Below are 11049 nucleotides of genomic sequence, written 5' to 3'. Positions count from 1 at the left end.
TATTTAGTTTCACTTCCCCTTCCTGTCATTAGGTTCATGTCAGCCAGCTGTTTCCCCATGTGTTCCCACTTCCCCTGATCACCTCCTGTGTGGATTTATGTCCTCTGTTTTCTGTATGTCATTGTCAGGTCGTCTGTTATCCCCACCATAGTATGTCGTAGTGTTTTATAGTGTTTTGATAGTGTGTCATAGTTTTTTCATAGTTTTCATGCTTATCAACTGCCACCAGCCGAATAAAGGCTCGCTTTTTGTTTCACCTGCAACTTCTCTCTCAGTGTCTGCTCTTCGGTCCGTTCAACAAAACACATCGGCATATCCCGCCGTGATTATTATATATTTCAATTGAATACTTTAGGGTTGGGGTCATGACTGATGATAACTTTCAGGGTTAAATCCTAAAAAAGGTAGATGAAAAGAATGAAGGCTGTGATTTTAATTCAGTTTATTAATTTGAGAAATTACAGAAACAGAAGAAGACGGGGACATCTTATTATGTGGACGAGACCCTCCTGTTGCCGTGGGCTGATTAAACACCACATCCACTCACATAGGAGCTGAGGTCACGACCCTCACAGTTATATTGCCAGCCATACCTGAAACCAGACAAAAGTATGATTAACCAAGTAAGAGGTCAATCAGTCAGAAACTGTTTGTCAGTTATGTGATTCGTTCTTACCAGGCACTGATGCCTTGAGGATCCCTCACGACACGTTTGGCACAGGTGATTGCTGCACTGACATTATCGCTCAAAAACGCTGTGACCAAAAATGGGAAAAAAGGACAGCAACGTAAAAATCCAAAGCGTAAAACATCAAAATTGTAGCTGGCATTGCTGAAACTGAGAAAAAAGTGAGTCAAATGACAATATTAAAAATTTAGTCAACTTAGGACATAATGAGACAGGATTTTAGGTGGTTTGAAGCAGTTTCTTGCAGTATTGTGAATGCTGCACTGGTCTGCCATTAAGGAGAGTACCCCAAACTTAGAAATGTCCATGTACAGTTTCATTTACATTCTCAACCTAAATAACTAATAATCTGTGTCAAGAATTTAAGAATTAACCAATGTTGAACTAGTTTGAATGCAAAACTGTTCTGAAAAGTGTACACTCTTCTCATTTTAATTTAATTGCGATGTTATTGCTCTTGTAAAAACAATGTTGAAGAAATCAGGGCAAAAGCCTGTAGCCCTCAGCTGTTCCAACAGCAGTAGTAAACTTCAAATCTAAAATAAAAATTAACACAAAGCAAAAGTGGTCTTAAGACCAGTATTTGCAGACCAATAGAGTATTAACATAAACATTTTTTATCTCCTGTGCAGCAGTTTATAACCACCTGTATCTGCTGCTATAAGGATAGAGACAGATACAAGTGACAGAAAGGACCAATCATGGACAGTACCAGTGTTGCACTTAACATGCTGCTTTTTACTAAGAGTAATTTCCCATGCACAGAGGTAAGTATTTGAGAAGTAAGAGCGTTTTTTTGGAGGGATAGAGGGTATACAAAAGTGTCTACTTCTGTAGCCAGCATACACAGAGCATCCCATTGGAGTTTTGGTTCTGTTTGGGTCTTGACTGCCTCCTGATCTTTAAAGCATCACATTTAAGGAGAATATGTTTAAAACTACCAGATATGCAACTTATAAAGTATTAGCTTTATGCTTTAACCCTCTGAGGTCTATGTAGGGGTGGGTTTATTTTAGTTCGAATAATGCAATATTGATTCATTAAATCCTGAATCGATTATTAAATATAAATGTATTTTGCCAGAAATGTCAGAATCTCAGGTTGAAGCTCAGCAAACTGTTTAAACAGCTGCCAAACGGCTAAAACAGGCAATGAGAACAGGTAAAACGATTGCGCACAAAGATGTAAACACAAAGTGTGGATCGTTCACCCGATGGCACGTATGCAGACACCCCATTGGGTGCTGAAAGCTGACATCTCACAGATTCTGCAGCTTCAGGTTTCGTCACTCTCTGACCAAAATTCACTGAACCAACAGCAAAAGAAGATCAAAACTACGCTTCATGTTTGAAAAACATTGTCATTAATTCCTTCTTACTTTGGCTGTTTTGCTTCCACCATGATAAAAATCTCTCTCTCTCAGTGTACTCAGAAACCATTTACCATCAAAAAGCTCTACTTTCTGCATGAGTCGCTTATTACTAACTGGTCTGATGTTCAATACAGAACAAATTTAAACTTTTACAAACTATGTCAAATTGCAAAATGCTTAGCTGTGTCTCTAATAAAACCTCTGTAACTTTGTTCTGCTTCATTTCAGCATCATCAGGTAATGTTCATATGTTTATTCATGGTTTTCTTCAGTTTTTGATCAGTTGCAGAATATTTTTAAGGTTTATCTGCTATAAAAAGCCAGGCCAGGAAAATCTTCTTCATGTTTTTCTGTGTTTTATGCTCAGATATCATCTGGTGTGATGCTTACACCTCTAATGAAGTCTAACAAGTGTCAGCTTTGTTTTTATACATAGATATACAATATGGATATGTACTGATAAATGATCATAATTATAATATTTCTGACTGAGTCAAAACTGAATCGAATTGGGGATTGAATCGAATCAGGACCTTGCGAATTGGAATTTAATCAGTTATAGAAATCAGTGATGACCAGCCCTAGGTCTAAGTCATCATTGATGGTGTCCCCAACCCTAAACCCTTTCAACTTTAACTCATGCAGACAAGCAGAAAATGTAATATTTGTTTTATTAAATTTCCCAAGTTCTCCTAATCCTTGGCAGTCAGGAAACACCCATCAGGCACTATTCTGTTTCCCCCAAAAATAATTTATTTAGCTTTTCTTTAAAGTTTAAGGTAAGTGTTAGGACCTATGATGACTAACACCTCACAAGGTTAAAGATTGCCATCACTCAGACAGCAAGAGGACCTAAGCTAAAAACCTATTGAGGCTCATGACTGACCACTGCAGTTCATGTTGCATCCGTTATGCGAGTTGATGATGTAGTCATTGCACCACCAGTAGCTGTTAATTTGAAAGATGCCAAAGTCGGTGGATCCGTCATTGTTGGTGTTTTTGGCCATGGTGTTATAGTTTGACTCCCATCGGGTGAGGCAAACCCCTGCAGACAGAAAAAAAGAGCTGGAGGTATAGACAACTTGAAAGCTAAGTGTCAGGTAAACTAAAATTCACCTGTTTTTCATATATTAACGCTTGGTCAGAATCACATTCTTGACAGATTTTAAAAACTAAGGTTACACAAGTTGGAAGATAGATCGGTAAGTTGGACTCTCTGCGCACCAATATTATTAAAAAGCAAGTAGGTGAAAATTCCACATATGAGTAACCATGACCTTACCCTTAACATGGCATTGGTAACAATGTACAAGTTAAGAATTATCTTGCATTTTCCTAAGCTGACATGCTGGTACTCACAGTCGGCAAGGCTGATTCCATAGTAGCCGTCCATGCCGTTAGCCTTGAGCGTGCGGGCCCATTCACAGCGCTCGAAGATTTTGGCGTTGGCCACAGCCAAGAAGAGCAAAACCAACAGACTCCTCATGATGGTATTTTTCCTTGTCCGAATGTGTCCACAACTGCTGCTGCTTCCCTTTTTATAGCCAAAAATACTTAGTTGCAAATGGTGTTGATTTCCAGGCTCAGATAAGAGGTCCCCAAAGGACAGCACAAGGGAAGGGTTGCATCAAAGTAGAAAAGCAAGCAATGGTGGGTATATGGTTAAAAAATAGAGCTTGACAAACAAAGCATATCGATCCAGCTGAGAAGGATCCCAAAGCTCTGAAAAGTGTATTTGAAAAAAAAGGTCTAACTAGATAAGAGGACCCAAATACCCACAAGGGAACGGTTAGGTGAAAGTGGAAAAGCAAGCAATGGTGGATTTATTCTTAAAAAATACAGCTGGACAAACAAAGCATATTGGTCAAGTTGAGATAGATTCCAGAGTTGTGGAAAGTTTTTCTGTTTGTTTTTGCAACACATGAGACCACATTTTCCTCAAACAAACATCATGTTTGATTCAATAAGCCTAAAGTAGCTTTAAACATTCAACCAGTGATTTTAAATTCATCTATCAGCTCCTTAAAATGACCACAAAAACAGAAAATTATCAAAATCTCTCTTCAATCTTTGAAATAATAAACAGTGAAAGTAGAGATTTTAACTGAGTTTAACATTATTAATTTCAATGTGTTTCCTTAAAAGGAGAAACAGTTGTAATGTTTCCATCTGCTGCAGAGAAAGATGGGGACATTTTGTCGATGATCAGGGCCGTGCAGAGATGTTTGAAGGGGCACATAGGCTGAATAACAATAATCCACATTCATCAAGAATAATAATATGGAATCACATTACACTATATCATTATCATCAGGTGGGGACAATGCAAAGCAAACGTAGACTATGTTTTACCTGATTGGGTACAATGTTGCTGTTGTGGGGTTGTTGCTGCTCCTGCTGCTGATAGTGCTGGAGGGCAGGGCTGTGTTGATCTGAGACTGCAGGCATTCAAAAGTCCATAGGAGAAATGGTAGCTTATTAACCCTTTAAGACCAACCATAGAACCAAGTCCGCCAGAGCTTATATTATATTTTTACATGCTGTGGAGCCATTTTTGGGAGCATTTCAAGTTGCTATACATCAATACAACAATTATAGCCCAGATTTTAATAATATGTATGCATTAAGTGCATAGTAATTACATAAATTGCAAAAAAGTGCAATAAACTACAAAAAAATTGAAAATCGTTTTTGCTTTTTTAACATATATTTCTAGTTAGAGAAATTTAAGAGGCTTATCCCTCAAAACTGTAAATACAAAAAAGTTGCACAAAATAGTTTCCCACCACAGGAAATTAATTTTGAGTGTCTTCATAGTTTTATTTTTGAACTCTTGCACCTAATCCATAAAAAAGTAATGATAGAAAAATGTCATAGAACCAAAACATTGTGTTTATTATTGTTTTTGTACTTGAATAACTCTGCAATCCAACAACTGGTACATGTGTTATTGCTACCTGTGCTCTTTTTATTCCAGCTGGTGAGGGATCCACTGCCTTTAGCAGCCTCACATAGCTCCTTTTGTCCACCTCATTATTAGTCCATTTTAAAATACCCGGTGCTTTTCCTCAACATTTTGCCGCAACATTTCGAAGAGCCGGAAAGCAAATAAATGGCAGACAGAAATGAGGTAGGTTGAATCGTCTTGCACACGCAGTACATATGTTGTTATTACCTGTTCTCACACAGCTCCTTTTGTCACTGTTTTCGCCTCATGTCCTTACAGAGGCATGTCGGGAAAATGTTATAACATGAGTAGTAATTAAAAATATATATATATAAAAATAAAACATGCACACCCACACACACACACACACACATACAGTGACATTTTATGCCTTTTCCAGAATACTGTACATACTATGGCCACAAGTTTGCAGCATGGTGTTGATCCAGAATCCTTTCCTTATTGTGTAGTCCTAGTCCTATAATTGTAAAGTAATGAGAATAAAAATAAAGTAATAAATATAAAATAATGTATTTATGATGATTTATTTTGTATGACTATCCACTCTGTGCAGGCAGAAAGCTTATTAAATGTTTAAACTGTCGAGATACAATAATTTTACTGCTGTGGTAAAATCATCATTTTGTCATATTTGAAATAGAAATCTATAATAATCTGCTTTTTAATGTATTTTCTTTAAAACACAGGGTATGTTTTATATCATAATTATAATAATACATAATTATGTGGATATGCATATTAGATAGTTTTTAGTGAAACATAAGCTCTCCAGAAAGGCAGGAAAAGCCCTGTAACTTAATTTAAAATGAAATATCTTCCCTAAAACAGTGAGCAAAGCTACATACTCATCACACCATTACCCAGTTAGCTAGCAGCTAATGACCAGCACTACTTGTGCAGTTAATAAAAGGACAGGTAATGTTTGTTGCGCTGTGGCACACACAGCACGCTCATTTGTTTCAATTCGTCAGTTGCCACAAGATAACTGATCAACGTGTACGTAATAACTGAATGTCAACTGCTACTGCGAAGGCGGACTCAAAAGTCTTGTCCAAAATACGAAAACGGAAAGATTACATTAAGTTACAAAGAGCAGAGGGTGGGAACACTCACCATTGCTGTGTCATAAAAAATCAAATGATCAGTTTTGATGTTTGAAGAGCGTAGATCGATTGTTTGTTTATATCACTCAACACAAGCAGAACTGCATGCAGTAATGCACACAGCAATAGTTCTGCTGCGATTTACAAGTACAAAATATTTATGACCACAATTTGAGCCCATATCATGGTGCCAGCATTTTTTATGGAATATGTTGATCAAACCCCAGAAAAGGAAACTTGGGGCTGGTACTCAAGCCCCTACTGCCCCCCCCCAGCACGTGCCTGTAGATGATAGCGTCCTGTTTGTATGTGTTGCTCAAACATCATATTCAGACAAATAGGATCTGAGATCCTGGCTCTGTCAGCGATTGTGCCAGGCAACCCTAAAACCAGACCAAAAATTCAGTCCAATGAAAACCTCAGTTTGTTTAACTGAATAAATCGAGTTTCATCACTGACTGTTGCGGTCGATGTTGCATCCATTTGCTGAATGAATGCTGTGGTCATTTCACCACTAGCGGCTAATTATATGAAAGATGCTGAAGTCAGTGGATCCATCAGAGTTACAGTTGTTGCCTTTGTGTTATAGTTTGACTGGTCAGGCTAATCCTTGCAGACTGAAAAGAAGAGATGGATGTGCAGATCCCCGAAAGCTAAATTTTAAGTGTCAACCCACACATCCTCAACCAGTGTTGGGGAGTAACGGAATACATGTAGCGCCGTTACGTATTTAAAATACAAAATATGAGTAACTGTATTCCGTTACAGTTACAGTTTAAAAAGGTGGTATTTAGAATACAGTTACTTTGTTGGAATAAATGGATTACACGGCAGTATTTTCCTGTTTCATATTGTCGCGGGTCAGGCCTGTTTGGGTTCTGATTGACAGCTATGTTCTGTTGTTCCAGGCGGTTGCCATGGTTACAAGATGACGCACTCTCTCTGCGACTGTGCTTCCTGGGTGAGAGAGTGCCTTTTTGTTGTTGTTGTTGTGCTGAACTAATAGGCAGAGTGTTACAGGCATCGCCCTAAAGAATGTAACCTCATGGGCAGTGTAGTCCGTGTTGCAGGGAGAATGCACCGCCATACCTGTTATGTGTCTGTGAGCGCGAGGAGGGAGAAAAAGGAGAGTGGAAAAGTACGAGCTGTCATCGAGCAGAAATGGGAGCTGGAAGCTTGTAAATATAATAATAACCACTGCAGCCAAGAAGAGTGCCTGACGAGCCCAGTAATAGCTTGTAAGTAAGCTATTAAGCTATTAAGACTCGACTGTTCGTGTTTTCCTCCGAAACAATAATTTACGTTGGAGCAGCCTTTAATTTTCCCAAAATTCCAGAATCTCAGGTGAAACGTCACAAAATTTTGACAACCACCAAACATTTTAAACAGTAAATGAGAGCAGGTACACGGCTTCTGCACAAAGACGTAAACACAAAGCACGGACCCGCGGATCAGAATCAGTGAGATGTGGCTTTCTCACCCGACCGCACGGACACGGTCGGGGCTGAAAGCTGACAGCTCGCTGATTCTGATGTTTCGGCGGGTCCGCACTTTATGTTTACGCCCTTTTTGCGCTGATTCTAAAGCTGTTAGTTTTATCTCTCTCCAAACAATATTGACCGAACCAGCAGCAAAAGAAGATCCAAACTAAGCTTCACATAAACATTGTCATGGACTCCCTCTTACTTTTGCTGTTTTGCTTCCACCACAATAAAATCACACTTCATGCACAGCTCTCTCTCTCTCTCTCTCTCTTTCTCAGTGTACTTCAAGAACAGTTTCCTGTCTATCCCCGAAATCTGTTTTCTGCATTATTCGCTTGCTTGTTACGCACAAGCCTATGGTGTTTACAGCGCTGTCGGCCGATGTTTTTTTTTTTTCCCTTTTACTTACTTCTGAAAAGAAAACCTAATTTCTGCCGTTCAATGAACAAATTTAAACTTTTTAAAATTATACAAAATGCAAAACGCTTAGCCGTGTCTCTAATAAAACCGCTGTAACTTCAGAGGTAATGTTCATTACCTCAAGTTGATTAATGGTTTTCTTTCGTTTTTGATCTACTGCAGAATATTTTTATAAAATCCCAGGCCAGGAAAATCACCTTCATGTTTTTCTGTGTTTTATCTTCAGCTACTTTGACACAAAGGCCTCTGCTGTGATGCTCACACCTTTGATAAAGTCTTGCGTGTGTCAGCTTCCTTTTTATAGATAGAAAAATGTGTAAATGTACTGATCTGAATTATAATATTTCTGACTGTCTGAGGCAAAATTTCCCAGATTCAAATCGAATTGAATCGAATCGAATCGTGGATCAAATCGATTCAGGACCTTGTGAATCGGAATCGATTCTAGAAATCAGTGACGATACCCAGCCCTATCAAAAACTATTCATTGTTCCAAAATAAAGGGTCAGGGTCACCATCTCAGATCACACAGATGCCAAAAGCAAGAACCAGCCACCCCAACTCACGCACTCGGTCTCTCTCTCACACACACACTCCTAGCGTTGTATAGCATACAGGAAAAAAAGAGCAATTTGTGCATTTATGTACGTGACACAGTTACTATGAAAGTTCAGTATGTGGATGGCTCTGGATTTGACCTTTACTGTGTATTCTCTGCACGCCATACAGGTCAGCTGTAACACAGACTGCAAGTTTACAGAGTGGAGTAATGTGTAACGAAGCAACCTTCCTCTGTATGACTCCTGCCTCTACCTGAGCTCTGATATATATCTATAACTCTGATTTTAACTCTGTGAAAAGCAGTAGAATAGAATTTTACCTGAGAATAAAAAAAAGGAAAGAGCTGGCATCAAAGTTAATGGTTAAGAGAGGAGAAAGCTGTGAGAAGCATGTAAGGATTGATGAAGCATTTAATCTAAATAAGCAAACTTGGATTGCAAAAGTGAGACATTTCTCTTTAGGGTCTTATCAGAAACTTAGAAATAGTTGCTGTTGTATTTTCTTTCAAGCTGACTTCATGACAACCAGCACCACAGATGACATGAACTGTGATCTTACTGGTGCCAAAGAACCACTCCGCGATGGACCAATGGTTGTATTTTACCCACCTAAACAAGCATAGTTTCGCAAACAAAAAAGATTTTTGCTTTTAAACCAGCTCTCTTACATGGTTGGCCTTATAATCTCCAATTACTTGTGCCAAATACCCATATAAATGGGTAGATATGAACCATACATTAGCCATATCATTCCACTGGTAGAAAGGACTCTACCATATGGGTCACTGGTGACTTAGACATTAGGCGTCATGTCATCTTGCTTGTTCTTAAATTAAAAGGCTGGTACTCACAGTCAGCCAGGCTGACACCACGATAGCCGTCCATCCTGCTTGCCTTCAGCTTATGGGCCCAGCCACAGCGCTCGAAGATTTAACGCTTGCCACAGTCATTAAAAGCAAGAAAACAAACACACTCCTCATGATGATGTCTGTGCTGGTCTAAAATTGTCACAGTTGCTGCTGAATCTCCTTCTTATTGTTGAAAAAGCTCAGCTGAAAATGCTGTGACTCTCCAGGTTCAGATATGAAGATCCAAATGTGCAACAAATAATGGGTTACATAAAACAAAAGGCTGGGTTCATGGTTACACAATCCAGAGAGTCTGAAGTTCAACAATAACTGGATATAGAGAATGTTTGCCTTCAAAATAATAGTTATGTTTTTTAAAATGGGTTGGGTGCAGCAGTAAGAAAACTTTGACTTTGAAGGTGATTAGTTTTAGTTTCCATTGTCACAATTTTTCAAGGTTTACTGCTGCCCAGCTAATAGTTAACAAGTATTTGCAGACATCTTCCATATAAACTATGGACAACCATGCCAATCGGTTAGCAATCAGAGCAATTGCAAAGATTTTTGTGGTTTGGCACCCCTTTGCAATTGATTTAACCTGGTGACACAGCAAACCTCCAGCACTAGCCAAATGGTTGGGAAAGACATTTTTCTCCTGGCAGTCGATAACCTGCCAGTGGCTTGTGAAGGCCCATGCCACTGAGGCCTAAGTTGAAGTACAACACACGTGACATATGAGCCATGACAGGCCCATACATACAGTCTCACTTTTAGGATCTGGGCCAGCAGGAACACTAACTATGAGCAAGTACTGCACCTAAACATGAGAACCTTTAATATGTCTAATTCGTCATCACAATTGCACTTGCATCAATTTCTCTTTATTGTGTATTTTTCATGAGTGGCGTTGCTCTTTCTCTCAAGTGTCTAATGACCCTGTGTTACTGAAAGAACAGCAGCTGCCTGTCTCTCTGCTAGCTCTATTCTGATGCATTTTATCATACAGAGCTGTAATCACAGTCATAATGGAGTTCCTGAACTCCATTTATCGCACCAACTTTCTCAATTCTCTCGCTGCACTTAGTGTTTTCAGGCTGTTCTTCATCAAAACACCCTCGCTCGCTCCCCTCTCTCAATGTCTCATCTCAAACCTGAAACACGGGTAAAGAGTGCAATTAATCAACAGGCCAAGTGACAGCAGTTGGATCAATTAATCTGCACATGGAGAGAGACGAGAATGGATCTATCAGTAAGAGAGAAAGAGAGGGAGCGAGCTAGAGAGAGGCCCAGGAGCAGCTGAAAAAGGTGTAAACAACAATGTTAGAGGGATCTTAACACAGCTGTGAAGTTCTACAATTTTTCCCAGCACTGCACTGAAGAAAACACTTCTCCTGTTAAGCTGTTGATGTATTACATTTCTTTCTAATTTAATTAATCTCATCATATTTTTGCCTGTACACACAACACCAAGTATAGTCAGTTAAAAACACAGTATGCATGCATAATTTAGAGGTAATCATCCCAAATACCCCAATGTGGAAGAAGGTAAGGGGAAAAAGTTAGATTGCTGTTCACTGCAATAATGATCTCTCTTAAGATCCAGCAA

At 39.0% G+C, this 11049-nt stretch overlaps 1 protein-coding gene across 1 annotated transcript; it reads right to left on the bottom strand.

Moving 5' to 3' along the window:
• Window positions 1-425: 425 nt before the first annotated feature.
• LOC120714532 (lysozyme C-like) lies at window positions 426-3588 on the bottom strand. The gene is made up of 4 exons (XM_040000796.1): window positions 3420-3588; window positions 2947-3105; window positions 677-755; window positions 426-593 (listed from the first exon to the last, which is right to left on the bottom strand). The coding sequence occupies exons 1-4, from the start codon at window positions 3544-3546 to the stop codon at window positions 527-529; spliced, it is 432 nt and encodes a 143-aa protein (XP_039856730.1). The 5' UTR covers window positions 3547-3588; the 3' UTR covers window positions 426-526.
• Between the last annotated feature and the right edge of the window lie 7461 nt (window positions 3589-11049).

The sequence above is a fragment of the Simochromis diagramma genome, unplaced genomic scaffold, assembly GCF_900408965.1.
Source record: "Simochromis diagramma unplaced genomic scaffold, fSimDia1.1 OVJJ01000596.1, whole genome shotgun sequence".
NCBI classification, from domain to species: domain Eukaryota; kingdom Metazoa; phylum Chordata; class Actinopteri; order Cichliformes; family Cichlidae; genus Simochromis; species Simochromis diagramma.
The sequence above is the reverse complement of the archived record's forward strand: the minus strand, read 5'-3'. Positions and strand labels throughout refer to the sequence as shown.

What these genes read in the sequence shown, in the direction of transcription:
- LOC120714532 (XM_040000796.1), bottom strand. Translation starts at nt 3,546, where the DNA reads ATGAGGAGTCTGTTGGTTTTGCTCTTCTTGGCTGTGGCCAACGCCAAA. An exon ending in TGGAATCAGCCTTGCCGACT is followed by an intron (nt 3,106 to 3,419) that starts GTGAGTACCAGC and finishes TTCTGTCTGCAG; the next exon opens with GGGTTTGCCTCACCCGATGG. An exon ending in ATGCAACATGAACTGCAGTG is followed by an intron (nt 756 to 2,946) that starts GTCAGTCATGAG and finishes TTTTGGTCACAG; the next exon opens with CGTTTTTGAGCGATAATGTC.